The 24,214-nt window shown below is 47.5% G+C and overlaps 1 protein-coding gene across 1 annotated transcript in view; it reads right to left on the bottom strand.

Moving 5' to 3' along the window:
* ADGRB1 (adhesion G protein-coupled receptor B1) overlaps positions 1-24,214 on the bottom strand; it is a 349,272-nt gene that overhangs the window by 4,805 nt on the left and 320,253 nt on the right. The window contains exons 29-32 of the mRNA XM_039525203.1: positions 21,972-22,026; positions 17,318-17,994; positions 16,151-16,186; positions 14,635-14,739 (exon numbers count right to left, since the gene is read on the bottom strand). Of these exons, the coding sequence (XP_039381137.1) occupies positions 14,635-14,739; positions 16,151-16,186; positions 17,318-17,994; positions 21,972-22,026 (873 nt within the window). The remainder of the gene's footprint in view (positions 1-14,634; positions 14,740-16,150; positions 16,187-17,317; positions 17,995-21,971; positions 22,027-24,214) is intronic.

Here is a 24,214-nt window from a genome sequence, read left to right as displayed (position 1 = left end):
CCCTTAGTACGTAATTGTGCCATGCTCTAACGTCTCTCCCATGCACTGCTTCAAACAGCGCCTGGACTCAGTGGGAAAGAATTAGGTGAATGTGGCTCAGTGGCAAGCTGATAGGCACCGTGTCCGTGTATATACAGCAGTCCAAAGACAAGATCTCACAATACGTTGTAGTACCACAAGCCACTGATTTCAGTGCAAACCAAGTCCACAGCTACGATACTTCACAGAAAGGGGCTCAGATGGTTGGATTAGCACACGTCAACGTAGTAGGGAACTCCCCTCCCTTCTTGCAATGGAAAGACCTCATTTGATTTGGTTATTCTTTAAAGCCACCTTCAGCAGCAGGACCCCGTTATGTTAAACTTGCCCTCCCACACAAGCTCAAGAGCTTTGCCAATGAACCTCAGTCTTGACCGTTAGCACCTCCCAGTACTCCAGGCCTGGTCCCCAACAACTCAGTTCTGCCAATATACTTTAAGCTTGACTTGAAACGGTTCCAGCCATTCCTGTGCTGGGTGTCTTCTGAGCACTGGAACCTGAACAAGCCAATCAGTATGACGTGCTCTAGGGATATGAAGAACTGGGAACTACCCTGAGACCCAGCCAAGTCATCTGAACAGATGACGCAAGCCAGCATTTAAAGGGTGGTTTTCAGAAGCCAGGGAGAGGAGCAGCCAGGGGAAGCTATATATTATATTATAAGCTTGCCTTTCCTGTTCTGTTTGTGTGGCCAGACAGAGGTAGCCAGCCTGCATGCGTGTCAACTCCACCCCAGATCACATGAAAAACATTCAAATACACTAAATATAAGGAGCACAGCTCCTGTCGCTGACATAGCTGCCTTTGAGGTGGGCCATGCTGCACAACAGTTTAATATGCACAGTGCAGAAGAATATCGTATCCAACTGGATCTTAGTAAGCTGAACACACTTCGCTGAGCTGACTAGTGGCCCAGACGCTGGGGCTCAAACATCCCTTGCTCTTCACAAAAAGACCAGTGGGGACCATTGGTTAGTTCCAGTGCCCTTTTTCATCTCACCTCCATGTGGAAATTATTAAAATTGGGTCTCTGTGTCCCTGGGACCACTTAGCTTCTTACATAAGATGGCCACTGCTACTTAGTGTTGTAATGTCTTAGCGGAGTTTCTGAGCAGGACGAAAGACCCACCAATCCACAGCAAAGAAAAACCTGAGGAGAGAATTGTGTGATCCTCCTGCAAACTGCTCTGGCGCTGGCCTCAGTTTCTAAGACCTCAGGGAGAGCCAGGAAGATGCATAAAGAGAAACTGAAAGTGAAGAGGGGCTGCACTACCTATAATTCAAAAAGATGGAATCACTACTCTGGCCTGACACATTCCGTGGGCTTGTTGCTCCTAGGAGATAAAAACACGTATCCTCTCCTGGCTGGTTACAGCTTGGCTGAGCGGATTTCTTTCACAGAGCGGCCCAACGCTGGCATGACACCTGGTGTGTGTGTGGCAGGAGGCAGGCCGTAGACCTTTGCAGAGTCTACCTGTGCCTCTGTAACCTCTGGGAGGGGGAAAGACTGTACTGATGCCTCAGCTCTCTTGTCTCCCCCGACATGCTCGGCTGGTCTGGTGGAAGTAGAGACCAGTGGGTGATGTCCTGGCCTTAGTGGAGTCAATGGTAAAATCCCACTGACTTCAGTGGGGCCAAGATTCCCCTTGCTTTGTTTAAAGTCTCACTCATTTGCTAAGGGCTTCCATTTTACTTACTAATCTTAAAATGGCTGGATTAACTGGGTTGGGGTGATGATTTCAGAGCTCGTGAATGGGGGTTAATTGACAGCCGCAGAGAATGATATGCTCTAAGCACCCAAGAAACAGCGCAGCAGCAGTGCAAGCTTCTCCCATGTGCATCCATTCTGTCCTTGAGGGAGCTCCTCTGGGCTGAGAATACAGGTTAAGGTTGTCAATGCTTTGTCAGAGATTTGGATGCTCCACTGGGGCCTCTCTGGATCCTTTAGGTGGCTTTGAAAATCCAGCCAGAATATATTCTCCTTGGCCCCTTCAATTCTGGGGCCTCACTCTGCAGAGATGTCCAACAAAGAGGCCCAAAGTTGCTTGTTATTTTTTGGAGCTGGACTGAGACCCAACCAACTCAGACTGCAGCCCTTCGCCGCTCTGATCTTCCTTGGTACATCTCAGTCCATGCCCATTCATGAAACCTCCCCAGCACAAATGGCAGTGGTCAGATGAGCTTGCATGCAAGTTTGTCTTTTATGACATGTCCTAGAAATTACTTACTGCCCTAAACTGTTGTGTTGCTGTTCGCTCTTAAAACAACTACTACTTTCCATGCCGGAAGGGAAGACATTTCAATGATAGCTGAAATTATTCCTATATGTCACACAGAGTTTATCAATGAGCTGGTCAATAGCTTGGACATGAAAAGTACCATATAAATGAACGATGATAGGCCAGGGTATTTAAAAATGGGTGCCCAATGGTAGGCTCCTAAGATCATAATTTGGCACCTCAATAAGTGGCTTGATTGTCAAAGTGCTGAGTACCCAATAGCGCCCAATGACTTCAGCTGTTTGACAAAGCTGAACATTTTTTGTGAAATTGTTTCGATTTCAATGAACATTTGTTGGAAAGCAATTGAATCTTTTTGAATCAAAGCCTTTCGATTTTTTTCCTAAATTAATTTTCATTTCTAAATTTACTTTATTTCTTATAAAAATATAAAAAGGGTTGACATCAAAGCTGAATGTTTCAACTTTAGAGAAACAAAATGGGTCAATTGACCCGAAACAGTTTTTCCAGATTTTTTTTTTCATCAAACAATTTAAAATGTTGGGTGTTTGTCCCAACCTGGGATGAAATATTTTTCAAACTCTCAAAATGTTTCATGGGACAGAAAATCTATTTTCCAACCAGCTCTACTGCTGCTTCCTCTTCATCTGCATGTAATATAACCTACCAGGCTCACTGCAGCCCAGATCGCAGGGCTGGGGAGACTGTGCACAACTAAAGAAAGGTAGGCAGCGTTGATGCACTTGGCCCATCATACAGGCTCATCGTTAAGGAAGGAAAGAGAGTCTAGAATACCAAGCAGCAAACCCTGATGTGCCAGCACTAAGAGGAACATCAGCAATAAGGAGCCAGGACTCTGACGAAGCAATAGGAACCCTCTCCTCATTGTTTTGGTTAGTATTTCATCTACCTGCATAGCTTGGTGATGCCGCACCTGTTCCCAGCAAGCTGTCTGGTTTTCACTATGTTGCACAGCTGTGTTTGACTGAAGCACTAATAGCGCAAGGCCCATATTTTCCAGTGTGCCCCTCAATTTCGGGGGCTTCAGTTTCATGGGTGCCCAACTTCAGACACCCTGGGCCTGAGTTTAAGTGCTGAGCACTTGCAGGGCCCCCTTGACTTCAACTGAAAATATTTGGATCCAGGTTACGTGCCCAATGTTACACAGGAAGTCAATGGCTCAGCCAGAATTAGTACCCAGAATCCTCTGGGCTACTGCACCTTTACTCCACCTACTCAATTCTCTTTAAAAAGGCACCTGCTGTATGATAGGTTGGGAGAATGGGCAGGGGGTGAGCCCCGAACTTCTGAAAACCATGTAAGGTGCATGATAAGGTCTGTTGCTGATGACAGTCCAGGGATGGTATATGAGTATCAGGGTAGCTGATGGAAGGTATACAGGACGGTGGGTAGCAGATGAGCTATGTGAGGTGCGGGGTTGCTGATGGATGGTATATGGGACACTGGACAGCTTAGAGATATTTAATGACTGAATTAATTAAGGTTCTCTGCAATTTTCATAACAGAATTTATTGTAGCAATTATTACACTTTATGTAGCGTTCCCTGTAAAAGACACTCTAATTTTCCTTTTAACCGTTGCTAATTATCGTTTTATCAAAGCCTTTAAAAAGTGCAGAGAGCATTACACATGTAAATGCCGCAGGGACGTTATGCCTGGGAGTGGGGGACCCCTGCTGAGGGACTCACAATGATTAGAACTGTGTTCCTACGAGCAGATTCTCTATTTTCCAAATTTGACCCAGAGACAGGCCTTGTAGCCCTGTATGCTCAGCCCACAACCGTGCACTCTGTTCTGGCTCAATTTTCCCACCCTGAAGCAACGTCTCCAGCTACCAAGCCAGCTAACAAAAAAAAAGGTAGCCAGCAAATGAGTGAATTAGCTCTGACATGCACTGGGATATGCCAGGCGGACACATGGCCCAGACTACTAATTACCTACAACAGTATGTTCTTTGGGAAGATCTGAAAAGCCTTTTGAAAGCTCAGGCTGGCAGTGGGCAGAAGGGAAAGAGGAGAGTTTCTCCAGAAGAGCCTTTGATGAGCCTTGGAACCATATGGTACATTTCTGATGATGCAAACCTCCAGCTGAGAGCCACATTTCTAGCAGAGGATACAGAGACACAAAGCAGAGCTCCTCAACCTTGTCCATAAGAGGATTCCCACATCCAGATCCTTGCCCCTTGCAGCCTAGAGGTGTGATTTACAATCATTTCTTCCTTCCACTCTAGGATAGGTCAATGAAAGCACCAGTGAAACTGGTACAGTCTCCTGGTGATTGAGCAGGAGGAACTGGTTGCAAAGTGGCTGGATCAAGCCATGTCTGGAGAAGACCACAAGAGGCCAGGGCATAGCCATCTCAGGAACAGCTGAAATTTTTCAGATGAATTATTCACTTGCCATAATACACAGATTCAGGTTAACCACTTGTGAATTTGGGTCAAATTCAGTGAATAGTTTTGGCCAAAATGAGACAAAATTAACACAAAACATTTTGTGTCAACACTTTCTAAGCTACATAGTTCAACTTTTGGTTTCATAATGATGTTTCATTTCAAAATTTTGCTAGATTATTTGCAAAAACAACCAAACAAAAAAGGATACCCCCCCTTCCCAAAATAAGGAAAATGAAAAATAAATACATAAAAACTCATTTTGGGTTTAACAAAACTTTTCATTCAATCTGATGCAAATTCTTCCCCCCGCCCCCAGTTTTTCTGGTTTGGCCACTGAATCAAAAAAATCAATTTTTCACTCAGCTCTACTTAAGATCACCCTCTGCCGGGGACCTGCTGGGGGTCAAGGCGAGAGCTGGGCAAAGCTTTTATGCTTGGTTTCAGAATTTGCATCTTTCATGCGGTGCCTGCCCCACAGTGCGCTCTAAGGGGTTAGTAGAGCCTTAGGGAGTCTGCGCAAGAGGCATTCACTCAGAGAAGGGCTCAAAGGAACAGCCAATCAGGGCCCGGCAGGCCCATATAAAAAGAGCTGCAGGGCAGAGCAGCTGCAGTTGCTTCCTGGAGCTCAAGGAGGGAGGACCGGCTGCCTTGCAGGAGGAGGAGGAAAGCTACCCCCTTGGAAAGAGCAGTGCTGGGCAGGGTCAGGGGAGTGGGAGTGAGCTCCTGGCTGACTGCTAAGACTGGCATGCTGAAGCCCTGAGATAAGAGCAGAGAAGGTGCTGGGTCTGCGGGGAAGCAGCCATGGGAAAGGTACGGAGAGGTTGGAGGGGATGCAACACATGGCTGCCATCTACAGGGTCCCTGGGCCAGGACCTGGAGTAGTGGGGGGGCGGGCCCCCCTCTCACCTCCACTCGCCACTGAGAAAGTGGCTGGAGCATCAGACTGCGGTACATTCCCCCGGAAGCGGGGAGCACGGAGTGTGGCACAGACGGAGGACTGTGTCCTGAAGAGGATGCCGTGGTCCTTAGGACGACACGGGTCCAGGAGCAGAAGTGACGGTGGCGAGACATCACCAGAAGAGGGCGCACTGGCTAGCAGAGCCAATCCTCGGGACAGCCAGCCGGAGGTGCCGCAGTGGTGAGTCATGCCCCGTCACCGTTACAAACATAAAACTTGACCTAGGCTTGCAGAAAGTTCACAAGCAGTACATATATGTCCGCGAGAGCCAGACCAGGCTTCAGAATGAGAGTAGGGCTGGGTTTTGAGGTGAGCTTGGGGTTGGATATTGGGATGAGCGAAAGGCCAGAAATTGGGGCAAGAGGAGGACAGGTTTTGGGATGAGCATGGGGCTGAATTCTGGGCTAGGTCCGGGGCCTCTGAATATATATTTACACAGTGTTTTGGAGCCTGCAGAAGCGAGCCTCCCAGTCCGGGCTGACAGACTCAGGTTACCAGTGGAGCTTGAGCTAGCGTTCTGAAAATCGCTATGTAGACAGTGCTTTGCAGTTTTGCTTGACCTGGGCTAGGTTTCATAGCCTGAGCTCCAGTCTGAACTCCACTTCAAAGCACTGTCTACATAGCTATTTTTAGTGCACTAAAGCGAGTCCTGCTAGCTCAAGTCTGTCGACCCAGGCTTGGAGGCTTGCTTCTGCAGGCTCCAAAACTCTGTGTAGACGTAGCCTAAGAGACCTTCAGCCCTGGCTCTGGTAGGAAACGTGGCCAGCTTAGACTTTATGACGGACTGACCCTTTGAACATTGGACTTTGTTCAAATCCAAAACTCCAACCAAGGCCCAGAGGGGCTCACACCCCGTCAGAGTTAAAATGAAAGGTGTGCAAGAACCCCTTGCCCAAGGAATCCATGGAATTTTACACAGCTCCTTTTGGAATCGCATTTGCTGGTCTCAACAAAAGTAAAGAATGAGCTGCAAAACTAGACACTGAGAGAGAGGACTGTTGTGTGACTCAAACTCTCCCAGTGGTGCCGGATCAAAGAACGCCCAGGGAGAGGAACTGCAGGAGAATCACTTTCATTGCTTTCAAAGCAGGCGGTGAGCACAGTATAAACAAAGGAGACCCTTACCTTGAAGCCTGCAAAGGGTCATCTTTTATACTATGTTCTTGCAGAGTGTGTCGGTTTCCGACAACACCCAGGAAAAGCCTTAGAACCTCTGACTAATTTACTAGGAGAAGCAGCTTACAAAGTGGCTCCACATGGCTTTCTACCGTCCCTGCTTTAACGTTCACAGCTCTTGGCTGGAGAGAGACAGAGCTTGGGGGAGGGGATGTTGTCTATCTGGCCCATAGTCTGTAATCATCAGGCACTGATTAGCATTTGAATAGAGAAATGCGTTAGCAACAAGGTTTCCAGCGGCTTAACTTGGGTTTTTTTAGCAGACAGGATCTGGGCAACAATTTGTATCAGCCAAAGAATGACCCAATGGGAGGGACGCAAAGTGACGCTGGCTATTCAGTGGGTGGAACTCGATCTTCTGAGCCAGCAATAAACCAACCCCCAGCATGGTACAGCCAGAGCAGCCCAAAGTGATTTTAAATTGCCCTAGAGGGACACTGTAGGATCCCCTTGGCTGGGAGTGAAGGCAAGCTGGCTGAGTCTTCACCCAGATCGGAGGGGGAAGACGGACGCAATTGGGGGAAGGTGATATCAGCTGCCTCCGTTGAGGGAATGTGCCCATTTTTGCAAGCCGAGGGCCGGTTGGATGCCCAGATGGCAGCAGTGGCCAAGAGTGCTTTTAATTGTTTGTGTTTGCTCAGGAGGCTGCCACCGCTTCCCTTTGCTCGCAGGGAACATGTTACACCTTCGCTCTGTGACCTGTGCTCTCTCGGTTGCAACCTATGAATCCTTAAATGAGTTGGGTCCTGGTTACTTCAGAGAACACCCTTCCCCACTACTAGCCTGACAGGCAGCATCCTCTCAGGGCCCTGAGCTAAAATTCTCCCCAGTTTACTCATGAACGGATGAAGGCAGATGCTTCTTGGAGATGAGATTAATAGATTTGAAGGCCAGAAGGGCCATTATGGTCATCTAGTCTGACCTCCTGGATAACACAGGCCAGAGAACCTCATCCAGGAATTCCTGCATCCAGCCCAATAACTTCTGGATCTTTTAGCGAGATGTTCAATCTTGATTTGAAGACTCCAAGAGAGGGTGAATTTACCACATCCCTTGGCAAGCTGTTCCAAGAGTTAATTACTCTCTGTGTTAAAAATCTGGATCCTTACTTCAACTTGAACTTTGCTGACTCCAAATTCCAGCCACGACGTCTTGTTATGACTTTGTCTGCTAGATTTAAGAGCCCTCTAGTAGTATACTTTATCATCTCTTTGGCAGTGAAATTTACATCCCTGATTGGTTCATCAGAGCCCAGACGTGTAAGACCCATTTATTTTAGCCGCAGAACTTGGGCGGAAGTAATGGGAAAGCCTTGCTTGAAATACAGATGGAGTTTGGAGGGCGTTGGCCTTATGTTTTGAAAATTAGTCCTATTGGGTGATGTAGTTTCTATCATAAACTGCTGGACATGTGCCCACAGCACTGGCTGGGCAGGTTTTCATACACTGAAATAACCAGATGAAGAGGTACATAGATAATATACCGCAGGGGGCAATCCCACCCTGGTCTTGAGCTAGGCAATTTAATTGGTCTCTGAGACACAGGATGAATTTCGTATTGCAATGCTCTGTGGGAGGCATAGAAATAATTGCTGCTAACACTGCTACTACAAACTGGACTTTCCTATCCCGACTAGTCAGGGTTAGATTATCTACATAAATGCCTTTGGGATTTGGCCTGCATTTGAAGAAGTGCGACAGCTTGTCTCTCTCACCAACAGAAGTGGGTCCAATAAAAGATATTACCCCACCCACCTTGTCTTCAGGTTTCAGATACATTCTCCATTTCAGGAGCAATTCCCTTGCTCCTCCCCATCCCGCAGCAGAGCCTCTGGCACCAGATCTCATTAACTCCAATGAACTTGATCCACAGCCCTTTGACTACAGTGGGAATACACTGATTTCGATGGTCTTCGACTCAGGCTCCAGGGCCCAAATTCAGCAGGGTTTTCAGATACATGCCCAGATGTAAGCACCCACTTAAGTACCCATGGGACAACTCACTGAAAGCACTTGGGCTGAGATCCTCACAGGTATCAGTGGAATCAATAGGAATTAGGAGCCTAAACACCTTTGAAGGTCTAGGCCCTTAAGAATATAAGAACATAAGAACGGCCGTAGCGGGTCAGACCAAAGTTCCATCCAGCCCAGTATCTGTCTACCGACAGTGGCCAATGCCAGGTGCCCCAGAGGGAGTGAACCTAACAGGCAATGATCAAGTGATCTCTCTCCTGCCATCCATCTCCATCCTCTGACAAACAGAGGTTAGGGACACCATTCCTTACCCAGCCTGGCTAATAGCCATTTATGGACTTAACCACCATGAATTTATCCAGTTCTCTTTTAAACACTGTTATAGTCCTAGCCTTCACAACCTCCTCAGGCAAGGAGTTCCACAGGTTGGCCGTGCGCTGCGTGAAGAAGAACTTCCTTTTATTTGTTTTAAACCTGCTGCCTATTAATTTCATTTGGTGACCCCTAGTTCTTGTATTATGGGAATAAGTAAATAACTTTTCCTTATCCACTTTCTCCACATCACTCATGATTTTATATACCTCTATCATATCCCCCCTTAGTCTCCTCTTTTCCAAGCTGAAGAGTCCTAGCCTCTTTAATCTTTCCTCATATGGGGCCCTCTCCAAACCCCTAATCATTTTAGTTCTGAATCTTTTCTAGTGCCAGTATATCTTTTTTGAGATGAGGAGACCACATCTGTATGCAGTATTCAAGATGTGGGCGTACCATTGATTTATATAAGGGCAATAATATATTCTCAGTCTTATTCTCTATCCGATTTTTAATGATTCCTAAGATCCTGTTTGCTTTTTTGACCGCCTCTGCACACTGCATGGACATCTTCACGTGCCCCAGGGCCTGCTGATGTGCTGAAAAGATTCAGTATCCTGCTGAAATCACGGCTAAAGTGAGTACTTCATCCTCCTCCTTCAAATCCCGCCTTAAAAGTCTGCTTTGCCATGATGCCTACAAAAAACCTGACGACGGTTAGGCTGCTGGTGTGTGTAGCCAGGCTGGGCATACGTAACTAGACATAAGTCAGACCTCATTTCTTAGTTGGCATGATTGGGAGGGTGCATGGAAAGTTAACAGTATGCTGGTGTCAGGGTATCTGTGCTAGCTGTGATCAGTAGGAATGCCCTGGTGCTAGGGAAAATGGAGAAGATAAAGCTGAACTGTACAGATCAGGTTCTACATGAACGGCACATGGACAGAGCGTGCTGTACAGGTTCTTGAAAAGAACCAAGCCAATCATGAAGCACAATGCAATATAGAGTTAAAAATGCATGTACTAGTGTTACTACACATGTACATAATGTAGAGTTTTGCTGTGTACCATGGATGTGTGGTACACCCTATACCCACCCCGTCTAAGCTTGAGTCTGAGCTTTGCTGTGTGCCAAATAAAGGAACCTAAGTGACGAGACCGGAGTTGAACTGAGTCCTTGGGGAACTGAGTGGAAGAGGTCCCAGGGGAAACCCAACAGTGGTCTGAGACCACTGCTGATCACGATGACCAATACTGTCACCTGGTTTCCTTCTACACCCCCATCAGTCTATCTGGATCCATCTGTTGTCTCTTGTCTTATTCTGAGATGGTAAGAAACTTGGGGCAGGGACTGTCTTTCTGGCCTGTGTTCACACAGCACCTACCACAATGGGAGCCTGATCCATGACTACAATCAGAAAATAATTAATAACGACAATAAATAACACTAATTTCCCTCTCCGTCTCTTTACATCTGAATGTTAATCACCTTGTGAGCCCATGGAAAGTAGGGCATAAGAATGCTGACACTTTAGTAGATCATGATTGTGGCGTGTGATTTATTGGACAATATTCTCAGCAAGTGTAAACTGATTTATGCCACCTGAGGATCTGGCCCTTTATTTGTATCTGAGAAATTGTGTCTAGCAGTCAGAAGAGGATACAAGCAGTCAGGACACTCAAGTCCTATTCCAAGTCACCCCAAGCGACAGACTTCCTCATCTGTGAGAAGAGTGTAGCAATAATACTTACCTTCTCAGAGGAACACCATGCTGGGAGACAGCTCCTAAGTCGTCATGTCTAGTCCACTGCTATCATGGACAACTTCATCATAGAAACCCATTCACAAACTTATCCAGGCTGTGTTGAAGGATTAAAGAGTACAAATTGCTTTAAGGATACCTAGGGAAAAGTATCCCATGAAATGCAGAGGATTCCTGTTACTCAATTGTAGCTCTTTTCTGAAGGTATTTGGAGAAGGGTGTTTTAATATCAAATATGAACAACTTATAAACAGTAGCCACTTGTGATGGCTGCATTCCTGGGACACCTTCACAAGACCCCCTGTGAGGCCCAAAGCCAGTTCCTCCCAGCCCTTTCTGCAGATCTAATAGTGGTTGCAAAATGGTTCATCTGAGAGAATCTAGCCAGATGCAAAGACGGGCTAATCATTTTCAGACAGATACGAAGTGGCTCAATGGAATACAAGGGGGACTGTCACTTGAATTCAAAACAATAGAGCAAGCACCAATTCTAGACTTCATCAAAGGCATTTTCTCTCAAGTAGATATTTGCCCTGAATTTCAGCTGCAAGTTTCTGATCTGAGGGAGGGGGGGTGCGGGGAGGAGTCATGGAAGGATTAGGAGAAGCTTCATAACTAGGAGAGCAGCTAGGGCAATGGAACATGCTACCTGGAGGGGTGGGAAAATTGCCATTGCTGGAAATAGTCAAGGTAAGACTAGACAGCCATCAAGTGGAGGGGTGCTTAGGGAGAATGAAATTGAAGCTTTAGCAATGCAGGTGGATGAGCAAGAAGACCCACTAGCTGTCTCTTCTCCTCCATGGCACTATGGAGATTACGAGGCATTCCAGGATGCTCATGATCTCGTCTGTGTCCAAAAGCTGAGGAGTTTTCTGTTGGTGAGGGAATGTGTTTGGAGTCATGCATCATGGCAGGGGTTGGGACTTGTCTACAAGGCTCTCTGATGCAAAGCAGAAAGGCAGACTTACGCTAACGTTAGTTTTATCACTTCCACCAGAAGAAACACTCCACCGTTTTATAACCTAAACACACACAGAAAAGAATTGGGGGGGGGGGGGGTTAATGAAGGTATCCGTGGTATCTAAAGGTTGCCTTCTCTATGGGGTCCACCTTGTAGGTCAGATGGCAGCCAGTGCAAGGGAATGACAGGAAAGGGGCAGAGGAGGGAAGTAATAGTTTTTCTTATTGGCTTAGGACTTTCCATAACCAAACCCGACTATTGACCACTGAATACCAATGCTTAGAAGGCTCCTTATTTAATGCACCTAAGGAAAGAAAGGTCATAGCCAGAAAGTGAATCAGGCTGCTCTGTGTGAATATTTAAAATATACATCTCCTCAGTCTAACTCCAGCACCTGCTGAAAGCTGTTACCATCCAAAAGCCCTTTGGTGAGGTATCTGGAACCAAGTCTCCTAACATTAGGCTACCAAATCAGCTCAGACACTTCTCTGAAATAGCTGAACAACCTGAGTTTGTAAAGCCAGCCTAGGACTGTTACACGGAGAGGCTTTCTTGAAATATTTAGGCTCTTCTGCTCCCAGTCCTGGGCCAAACCCAGGAAATACAGAGGAGCACAGCAAGTGAAGGGTGTACTGACTGTCCATCTCAAGTGATGATCCATTTGGAGTTTGGGCAAAAAATAGGGGCTGGTTCTGGTATAAGCTGAACCTGTTTGCCAGCCTGAGAGCCTAGTCGTTCTGAACAGCCAGTCTCCACAAGCAGACCCCTTGCAGTCAACCACAATGCACAGTAAAACTAGGGATTGCATGGAGCAAAACCCTGACTCCCAACACCATCGACTGCACAATCCCAGCCCAGATCCCAGTGTTACATCTAGGCCCTGTGTTTATAACAGACCAAGCCAAAACCTCTCACCCTATCACACTCTGAACGTTGGGGCTTGGCCTGATGTCTAACTCAATCCTAAGAAAAGCTCCAGCAGTCACTCACTGGCTAGTCCTTTTGGCCATGCTACAGGTGGCCGTGAATGCCAACTCTGCCTTCTCTTGAAGATGGATGGGGGAAATTCCAACCCACAGAGGGAAATCCCACCTTGGGGCAATCCCCAAGAGTCTCACAGAGAACAGCCCTGAGCCAGGCTGCCCCCACCACTCTGCAGCTGCTACTTATTTTCCATCTCTGCTGGACTAGATTAAATTCCTGGCCAGCCATTTGGCACCAGCCCAGCAGGCCTGGAGGGGCTCAGACACCAGGAAGACGGCCCTTTGGCCAGCCTGCTTTTCCTTACTGCTGCAGCAAAAGTTCTTTGCCACTATGGTTCTTTCATGCTGGACCCGATTTGGCCACAGTGCATGCCCTGCCCCCGCCCACGTACTAGCACAACATGTGCCTTCCCTGTGGTGGACTCACTCCTTGGAGGGGACATCCCTACAGGGGCCACCTCACAGACTTAGAACTTTACATAGATACATGTGCTGGAGCTGACAGCCAATTGTAATGCACACAATTGCACAGGGCCAGAAGCAGCCTATGGGCCTTTCTTGTTTCCAGATCCTATTATTTTCCCCTCCGGGGCTTTCCCCTGTATTCTTCCAATAACATCGACTCCCTGCCACTGAAGGTCGCTCAGAAGGTTGCTTCAGAAGAACTTCCTAACTGTGTAGAACAGTAGGCCAGTGGAACAGATGCCTAGGGAGGGTGTGGAAGCTCTTTCACTGGAGGTTTTCAAAAGGAGGCTGGCTAGCCATCTGTCTGGGATGATTTAGACAAGGGATCGGCAACCTTTGGCACATGGCCCATCAGGAGAATCTGCTGGCAGGCTGGGATGGTTTGTTTACCTGTGGCGTCCGCAGGTTCGGCAGATCACAGCTCCCACTGGCCATGGTTTGATGTTCCAGGCCAATGGGGGCTGTGGAAAACAGTATGGGCTGAGGGATGTGCTGGCTGCCACTTCCCACAGCCCCCATTGGCCTGGAACAGCGAACCACGGCCAGTGGGAGCTGCGATTGGACAAACTTTTGGATGCTGCAGGTAAACAAAAACTGTCCCAGCCTGCCAGTGGATTTCCCTGACTGGCCGCGTGCCCAAGGTTGCCGATCCCTGGTTTAGACACAACAAATCCTGCATCTTGGCAGGGGGTTAGACTAGATGACCCTTGCGGTCCTTTCTAACCCTATGATTCTAAGCCACCACACAACAGGTCACTGCCATAAGTGCCTTAATGGAACCCCTGTCCTGAGGTCAGACTCCTTCAGCAGCATCCCTCTCCTTTCCCAGACCATCTGAAGGCGCTGCTGCCTCCACAGCATAAATCCCACCTCCTTGACAGTCCAAACGTCACAACTTCTGATCTCCACTCCTGCCTTGGATTTGAGACCAGCTCCCATAGACGGTAACGGGATCCAACCCATCTCCACTGCACCCTCCCTTTGCTTCCCAGTCCACACTGTAGAGGTGTTAAAGTTTCCATGTACTGGGTGCAGCAAAGATGGACACCACAGACACAAGCTGAACCACACAGTCTCACAAGACACAAGGAACAGAGTTCAGAAGCGTCTGTATCAGCACTACAAGCTGTTGCCATGTGAGCTAGAGGAGAATGAGCATGTCACTGGGTGTGCACTAGCATTATGATTTTACACCCACCCCCACACACAAACACATGCACAGAGATATTGAGAGTGGAGGGACACTGAAGTGTAGGGTTCTGGTAAGAGCCCCTATATTTTCCTCCATCTCCATGCTCATCGTGGTTCTTGGAGTGGGAAGCCAGCAGCTCCAAAGGGTGAGTGACTGACCTTGCTCTCCGTTGTCGGAGACTCCTTCTCCTTCTCCGCATGCTGCAGCTTCCTGTTCAGGTCCTGGAACATGTCCTGGTGACGCTTTCTCGTGTGCATGATTTTCTGAAGCAAAGACGTGTGCGACAGGTCAGCAAACCTTTCTCCCCTTACGATTCATGGCATTAGAGTCTACACTGCCCTCACCAACTAGGAAACTGCCAAAGTGGGCACCTAGGTTCAAGTTAGGTGCCCAAATCCCTTTGAGGATCTTGGCCCTAGATACTAGAAATCTAGATCTCACTACAGGCAGGAAAATTCCAGCCTGCACCAAACTAGCTGAGTCTTGGCTAGTTACAGGATTTGTAACAAACCTGAATCTTAGCCTGAAAGTTCTCCAAGGGTTGCAAAGCTTTTGAAGAAGTGTGAGGCCTGAGTTTGAATCTAGTCCAACACGTGAGTTTCAGAATTTGGAGCTACACAGTGTCCCTATTTCAGACTGAGCTCAGGATCCTAAGTTTTGGAGCAAACCTCAGAGCCCAGGCTTCGAACAAACTCCCTTCTTCCCCATGCGGTCCCAGGAGTGAGGGCTGATTTTGGAATGCAGCAGTAGCTTTGAAGAGGAAGGATGGTTTGATGCCTTCACAACCCAACCATCCTTCCTCTTCAAAGTGACAGCTTCATTGCATTGCAAGAGGACTCAGGAGACCTGCGTTCAGTTGCCAGCTCTGCCAGAGATTTCCTGTGTGAAGCCTGGCTTCCTCTTTAAAGCATCTGCTTCCCCCTTCTGTGCCTCAGATCTCCTCATCTGGAAGACGTGGATACTTCCTCATCTCTGAGGAGTGTGGGGAGGCTCCTTAATCTTGTGAGGAGCTCCCATGCCAGGATGATGGGGGACCATCTGAGCAGATTTCATGTTTGGGGGCAGTTCTACACGTATAGCGCTGCGCTGGTGAGCATCTCCTGTTGGCGTAGTTACTCCACCTCCGCGAGAGGCAGGAAGCTCTCCTGCCGACATAACACTGTCTACAGCGGGGTGAGGTCGGTATAACTACGCCGCTCAGGGGGGTGGATTTTTCACACCCCTCAGCAATGTAGCTATACCGATATAAGTTTGTAGTGCAGACCTGGCCTAAGACTCAGGACCTCTGACCTCTCTCACACTGGCTGGAAAGTGGCCCAGATTCCTGATCCTGGTATATTGTAGTACAGCTTTCTATTGGCATCTCACTGACAGATGAGATTGTTTACAGGCCTTGTGGAAACTGACTTAAAATCCTCATTTACAAACATTTACTCAGCAGTTGCTGCTCAATAAATGAAACCGTATCAAATAAGTGTAAATCCCACATTTGTTTAGATATGCAGGGCGAACTCCCCTGTTCAGCCAGGCTGGCTGGAGCCACCTGTCTGCTTCTAGCCCTTTCCCTGGTTCTTTGGCGAAGGCAGTAGGGGAGCTCCTGCTTGGAAAAGCAGAGCCTGGTCCTCTCCCCCACCTCACCCCTCCGTAAAAGGATTTAAAGGAGGAACCGCTCACCTCAAAATCTAGCTCTGCGTACCGGGATTTCCGCCTCTGCAGATTCAAAGGGAAAGAAAGATTGGTAAGTGATGATACGGGTTGGTCTCACCCCTGCATAGTGGCTAGAGACAGAGAGACAGCCCCTGCCTGCTTCCCCACCCTGCTCTGCCTGCACCGTGCAGCTCTGGCTCTGATACACAGGAGACAGCTGGAGGGATAGAAGCAGCCTCGGTCACTGCCCCAGGGGAGAGAACCTGTGTGAGCTCTGGGAGCACCACAGACCAAGGCCTGAAGGACGCATAGGAGAGGTTGAGAGCCACATCCTATAACAGGGGACAAAGGAGACAGATGCCGCAAGACTGTTAGAACTGGGGCCAAGTATAAGAACCAAGAGGGACTAAACGTCTGCTAAGGCGGAACCCGGCTGGGTGGGAATTCTATACTTGGGAGCGTTGTTACAAGATGAAATGAGCTGCCAAAGGACAGCAGTCAGAAGAAGCAGCAGAAAAAAAAAAAGGAAATCCAGCACTCATGTATACCCTCTGCAATGCCACCGACATCAGTAGGGTTGCAGGGCTTGTCTGTGAGGGAGAATTGCGTACATAGAGCTTAACTCTGCAAGCACTGGAATTTTCCTGTAGCTTCCCGTACCTGTATTTACCTGTCTCTTCCCAGAAGGGTTGAAATCATCAAAGCCAACCAGGAGGTTTAGCCACATGCCTCCCATTAAAATGAATGGGAGTGCTCTGGCTAAAACCTCATGAATAATCTCTGAATACTGTCAATACATCCAGTTTCCATAGGGCTGATGGGAGATAAGGAGAACCTTGCAGCCTGCATCTGCTGGATTTTAAAAAAAAGGGGGCTAAGAAACTCTGGCTCCTTCCCATCCTAAAATCTTTGCTCAAAATACCCAGTGCTGGAACTAGGAGGGAGGGAAAGCTTCAAAAACAGATTAGACATTGATATGGAAAAGAGACGGCATCTGCAGTGTAACTACCTAGGATGAAAGAGGTACTGAAACTGCACAGCTGGGTGCATTCAAGGCAGGGTTCTATTCTTGGAACATCTGGCATTGGCCACTGTAGGAGAGAAGGCAACAACATAGAAGGAAAAGCGTGGCATGAACAATGTGACAACTGGGATGTTCTTATGGATGAAAGCGGCCGCAGGTTGCCTGCTTACCTCCAAGGAGCTCATGGAGAGGGTGGAGACTGTCTCGCTCTTGGGCACCATGCCCAAGTTCCCTGAGTCGCCCGGGTCACACAGGATGTTGGGGATCTGTGACTCGCTGCAGAGGTTCTGCTGCTGCTGCTGCTGCTGCAGCATGGGGGAGCCCTGCACCTCGGTGCATGTCATAGCCATGGGCTCCCTGGGTGGGCTCTTGACGATGAAGCCCGGGTCGGTTGCCATGCTGAGGTGGATGAGCCGGGTCTGGGGCATCTGGTCTATGTTGATGCTGTATTTGCCATCGTCCTTGGGCGGCTTGGCCCGCAGGGTGGAGGAACTGTTGCTGGGCAAGATGACGTAGCTGGTATCCAGGGATTGCTCCTGCGCTCGGGAGAGCTCAGAGTCCAGCTTCTTGAAGATGTCCCCATCGCAGATGTAGATAGACTTGGGCGGCTGGTTCTTCTCCTTCTTCAGGGTGAGCGTGTGGTTGCTGAACTCATTCAGGTTGATGGCCCCCAGGTAGTGCGGGGAGCCCTGGAGGTGCATCTTAGAGACGTTGGCTGGAAGACTGTTAAAGTTCGAGGACCCCTTCTGGTGATGGAGCTTCAGCTTCTCCTCATCCTGCAGCGATGGGCGCTTCAGCGTGCCCGTGATGGCCGAGGTCCTGCACGTGGTGATGTCTTTATTCAGCACTGCGGGCGACAGAGAAGCATCCTCAGCACCTCAGACTCACCTCACCTGAGCTCCACATACAATGTCAACCATCTCATCACAGTCAACCCCCCTTGGCATGTTCCCTCCACTCTCTCAGACAGAGGTTAAATGGCGGATCAATGCTTCTGGCTCCTAGACCCCATGCCCGTGACATCCCCACACTGGTGACTGGGCCAGTGCTTACAAGAGGGGGTAATTATACCACAGGTTTTGAAGTTCTCACCCCCTGCCTCGAAGCCAAAGGGAGCTAAATGAGTGCTCGTTATTCAAATAGGAGAGAACCTTAATCTGAGAGTGGGGCAATCATGCCAATTCGGAGATATACACAGGACACACACAGAGAGCATCATCCACTGACACAAACACAGCTGTTTCTTGTCTCATTCAAATCTGCTTTGCTGCGCAGCTGGTTCTAGGCTGCAACAGAAATGTTAATAAGCTCGTGACATCAGCCTGGATGTCTTCAGAGGATAAAGTCACAGGGTTCTGGGGTGGGCAGGGCTGAATGCTACTTACCCAGCATTTCAGCATGGAAAAGGGGAAACAATTCCAGCCAAAACCAAACAAAAAACCAGGCTCTTTTAACACATTTTTACCAATGCAGCGGACAGGAGAGACAAAGCAGAGGCTTTGCTGTGACCTGGCACATTCCCATTTATGATCAAGGTACTATATGGCACAGCTGGATTTCTGGTGCCAGGTAAAACATGCTAACTTGTGCCAGGCATGGTGAGTGCTGAACGAGTGTAGGTACCTCCAATGGGGGCAGGGCAGGCAGGGCAAAATCAAAGGGAAGCCAGGAGAAAGAAAACAACCATAAAACATCTTTGAAAGCCAGATCCGCTGCATGGTGACGGTCTCAGTCATTATGGCTTTGGCAGAGAACAGCGCTAGGATATAACTTTGCTTTGGCCCCATTCATGGGCCAAATTCTGCCACTGACTCTAAGTGAAAATGCCACATGTTGCCTCGGAGCCGGCTGATCCTTGTTAAGGTATCAGGATCGGTGCTTTATTAACAATGCCCTTTCAGCAAACGCCACAGCCAGTGGGTTGTTGAGCATTTTTTTACACTGCGGCTTGTATTCAAGGAAGCACTTGGGACATGCTTTGTGCACGGGAGCTCCCTCCATGCTTTGGCTTCCCCAGGGGTGGTGTTTAGGTCCTGTCTCGAGGCTGTGGCGCACAACAAATTGGGATTATTTCATTTCTTGTCTGCTGGGGTTTGAAGACTTGTACAGCTGGCTGCTGGCAAAGAAAACCAGGCCAGGTTAGTGAGCAGAGGTGGAGATCAGGGGTCTTCTGTCCTGGAGTCACCTGACACCAAAAGGCTCCCTCCCATTGCTCGGGGAGACCCAATCCAGGAGCCAGAGACTCTACGGCAGCACAAGGAAGTCTCCTGCCTGGAGGAGCCTGTCCGGGGCTCAGCACTGATTTTCAGGACCTGATTCTCAAAAGCACACAACTGTGCACGCAAACTGGGCATGACCAGTGAGCACATGCCCAATTAGCCAGCTGTATGTGCAAATACCTGTCTTGTGTGCACTTCTGAGGCAACCATATGTGCACCTCGGGCACACTCTTGCGTGCACCAATTTTTGCACCTGCCTTTTTGAAAGTCAGGTCCTCAGCATCAGAACGGAAGGGGAGAGAGAGCGGGAGAGAGCACGCTAGAAATATGGTGCGAGAGAGAGGAGAAAGAGAGAGACCCTGAATAAGGTATAGACAGAAAGAGACTGTGGAATTAATATCATGAGGGTAAGGGTGACAGACAAATTGATAATGATACAGAGAATGTGATTAGATAGATAGATAGATAGATAGATAGATAAGGGGGTGTAGATAGATAGATAGATAGATAGAGGAGGTGTATGGGGATAGATAGATAGATAGATAGATAGATAGATAGATAGAGGAGGTGTATGGGGATAGATAGATAGATAGATAGATAGATAGATAGATAGATAGATAGATAGATAGATAGAGGAGGTGTATGGGGATAGATAGATAGATAGATAGATAGATAGATAGATAGATAGATAGATAGATAGATAGATAGATGGGGTGTATGGGGATAGATAGATAGATAGATGGGGTGTATGGGGATAGATAGATAGATAGATAGATAGATAGATAGATAGATAGATAGATAGATAGATAAGGGGGTGTATTGGGAGAGAGAGAGGAGAGAGAGATGAGGGGGGATAGATAGATAGATAGATAGATAGATAGATAGATAGATAGATAGCAGGGGTGATAGATAGATAGATAGATAGATAGAGGAGGTGTATGGGGATAGATAGATAGATAGATAGATAGATAGATAGATAGATAGATAGATAGATAGATAGATAGATAAGGTGTTGTATTGGGAGAGATAGAGGAGTGAGTGAGATGAGGGGGGATAGATAGATAGATAGATAGATAGATAGATAGATAGATAGATAGATAGATAGATAGATAGATAGATAGATAGAGGAGGTGTATGGGGATAGATAGATAGATAGATAGATAGATAGATAGATAGATAGATAGATAGATAGATAGATAGATAGATAGATAGATAGATAGATAGATATCAGGGGTGTATGGGGATAGATAGATAGATAGATAGATAGATAGATAGATAGATAGATAGATAGATAGATAGATAGATAGGGTGTATGGGGATAGATAGATAGATAGATAGATAGATAGATAGATAGATAGATAGATAGATAGATAGATAGCAGGGGTGTATGGGGATAGATAGATAGATAGATAGATAGATATCAGGGGTGTATGGGGATAGATAGATAGATAGATAGATAGATAGATAGATAGATAGATAGATAGAGGGGGTGTATGGGGATAGATAGATAGATAGATAGATAGATAGATAGATAGATAGATAGATAGATAGATAGATAGATAGATAGATAGAGGGGGTGTATGGGGATAGATAGATAGATAGATAGATAGATAGATAGATAGATAGATAGATAGATAGATAGATAGATAGATAGATAGATGGGGTGTATGGGGATAGATAGATAGATAGATTAGATTAAAAAAACCCCTGTTCTGTGATGCCCCCTAAATGAGCATACAGGATGCAAACTCCATGGCAGCTAGAGGGAGATCCTGGTTTGGAAGATGTGAATTATACACAAGGGCCAAATGAGCTGGGAAAACTCTTGCTTGGGAAAGGGGAGGCATCTGGGCGAGCCAGTGAGAGTCGGAAATTCTGCAAAAGGTTTGATTAAAGTCAGCCAGCTGGTCAGGCGTGCCAAGGGCAGGAGGGAACAGAACCTGCAGAGAGGAACAGGCAGCACAGAAGACTCTGGACAGCACTTTCAGAGACAGCACAGTGGGCATGAGACAAACAGGAGCGATTGAAGAGGGGTTGTGGCAGCAGGGACTGCTGGCCCATGCAGATCTACAGAGCTGCAATGAATGGTTGTGTGTGGGAGGGGGTGGGCCATCTCCCCAAGCACAGTCTGACCTATGACTGCCCAAGTGGCTGTTGGTATGGATGGACCCAGAGGACAATTGTCCATTCACGGACTGGGGGAGGATGCTCCAGATTTACACCCATTTCTCAGGACACCTGAGGGGTATGAGGCCAGCCCCAGAGATGACTCTATGAGCAGAGACAAAATCAGGACCCAGTAGTGAGAGATGGAGAAGGTCATGGATCCCACCACCCCTGCCAGGCAGGGTATAGGCCCCGGATAAAGGGTGTTAAATCAAGGTGAGGCTTGATCTTAGCCAAGAGGCCAAGCAACGCGTGGGTGAGGGAGGGGCTAAGCAAAGCGAAGGGGCGGAGTTAGGAATTTTCTCGAGGTGGGAGCAGGAGCGAGGACAGCCCATACACATACACACAAGCCACTGAGGGGACACAGACACACACAAATAGTAAGGGGAAAAAATGGCCAAGTTCAATCCCCAAACCAGGTCACTTGTTGATTTCTCACCTGTGATGTGCTCACCTGATCTACAAGCCATATCCACATCCTTCTCAAAATCGGTCTGAAAGACAGAGAAAGCAGAGGGCGCGGTCAACGGGGCAGGGGGGGAGGGGAAGTGGAGAGGGGCAGACAACCTGGAATCCAATGAACGTTTCTACTCATGGACCACACACAAAGCAATACAAATCCAGACAGAATGGCGCGAACAAGGGCTCGGCTCAGCGCTTTGGAATCAGACTCGCTGGCTAATGGCCCTGAGATAGAAGACACAGCCCCTCCCAAACAGGAGCAGGGGATGCCTGAGCAGGAGATGCCAAAAGCAGCCATGTGCAGCCCTCCTCTCCCCTAAACTAGTTCCTGCCTTGAAACCCTTGGTTGCCATCATCCCAGAGAATGGGAGAAATGGAGTCACACCAGAACATGGGCTTCCATGTAATCGTGTTCATAGCGATGTGGAAAAGACAGGTGTCCTACAAATATTTCCATTCTAGATGTGCTAAGCAGCAGGATGATGTGCTGGTACCACAGGAGGATGTTGTGGTACTTTCCAGTCCATTAGTAATTAAGGAGGATGTTAAACAGCACCTACCAGGGATAGACATTTGGAAATCAGCAGGCCCAGCTAACCTGCACAACTCAAAGAGTTGTCTGAGGAGATCGCTAACCTGCTGATGTTGATTATTAATAAATCTTGAAATGCTGGGGAAACACCAGAAGACTGGCACAGTGCTAATGATCTTGGCAAGAAGGATGACTTAAGTACCATAGGCTGGTTAGCCCGATATCAATCCCATTCAAAAGAATGGAAAAGCTGATGTGGGATTCGACTTATAACAAATTAAAGGCTAGGATTATAATTAATGCCAAGCAACATGCTTTTATGGAAGATAGGTCTTGTCAAACAAACTTGATTTCATTCTTTGATGAGATGACAAGGTTGGTTGATAAAGGCAACTGCGTAGATATAATATACACAGACTTCTGTAAGACATTTGACATAGTATCTCTCAATGTTCTGATTAAAAAATTACCACTATACAATATTAGTACAGCACACATTAAATGGATTAGGAACTGGCTGACTGACATCTCTAAAAGTAGCTGTCAATGGGGAATCATTGCTGAATGGGGGTGTTTCTAATGGGGTGCTGCAGGAATTGCAACTGGGGCCGATGCTATTCAATATTTTTATCAATGATCTGGAAGTAAATATAAAATCACTGCTGGTAAAATTTGCAGGTGATAGAAGATTGGTAGAGTGATAAATAATGACGAGGACACTACAGTCACACAGAGTGATCTGAATGGCTTGTGAAACAGGGCCCCGGCAAACAAAATGTATTTTCATACAGCCAAATGCAAAGTTTTACGTCTAGGAACAAGGACTGCAGGTCATACCTACAGAATGGGGGAACTGTATCCTGGAAAGCAGAGACGCTGAAAAGGATCTAGGGGTGAGAGTGGACAAGCAGCTCGACAGAAGCTCTCCGTGCAATGCTGTAGCAAAGAGGGCTCGTGCGATCCTTGGATGTCTAAATAGGGGAACAGCGACTAGGAGCAGGGAGGTGGTTTCAGCTCTGCACACAACATTGGCAAGAGCAATACTGGAACACTGCAGCCAGTTCTCATGTCTGTATTTTAAAAAGGGCCCTGAAAAGTTGGAGAGAGCGCAGAAATCAACCCCAAAAGTGATCGGAGGGCTGGAGAGGAGGGCTTATAATGAGAGACTTGAAGAGCTCCATCTGTTCAACAGATCAAAAAGAAGATTAAGAAGTAACTTGATGACAGCGTGTAAGTACCCTCACCAGAACAAAACACCGCGTCACACGGAGCTCCTTCATCTAGCTGAGAAAGGCACCAGAAGGACAAGAGGTTGGAAGCTGAAGCCAGAGAAATTCAAATTAGAAATCAGGCAAAAATGTTTAACAGTGAGAGTGATTAACCACTGGGACAAACTATCATGGGAAGTGGTAGATTCTCTCTCTTGATATCTATTCAGGACTGGATGCCTTTCTGGAAGATCAGCTTTAGTTATTGGGCTCAATATGGGGCAAGATGGGTGAAATTTTATGGCTTGTGCTATACGGGAGGTCAGACTAGATGATCTAATGGTCCCCTCTAGCCTTGAGCTCTATGGATCTATGAATATGTTGCATCTCTGGGCCTGACTGGTTGGACACTCAGGCATAAAGATAGAGGAAAGCCCCAACAGGCCTGTTTTGGAGCCTGGGAAAATCTTGTAAACTGTG

Source organism: Mauremys reevesii, linkage group 2, assembly GCF_016161935.1.
Source record: "Mauremys reevesii isolate NIE-2019 linkage group 2, ASM1616193v1, whole genome shotgun sequence".
Taxonomy (NCBI): Eukaryota; Metazoa; Chordata; order Testudines; family Geoemydidae; genus Mauremys; species Mauremys reevesii.
The sequence above is the reverse complement of the archived record's forward strand: the minus strand, read 5'-3'. Positions and strand labels throughout refer to the sequence as shown.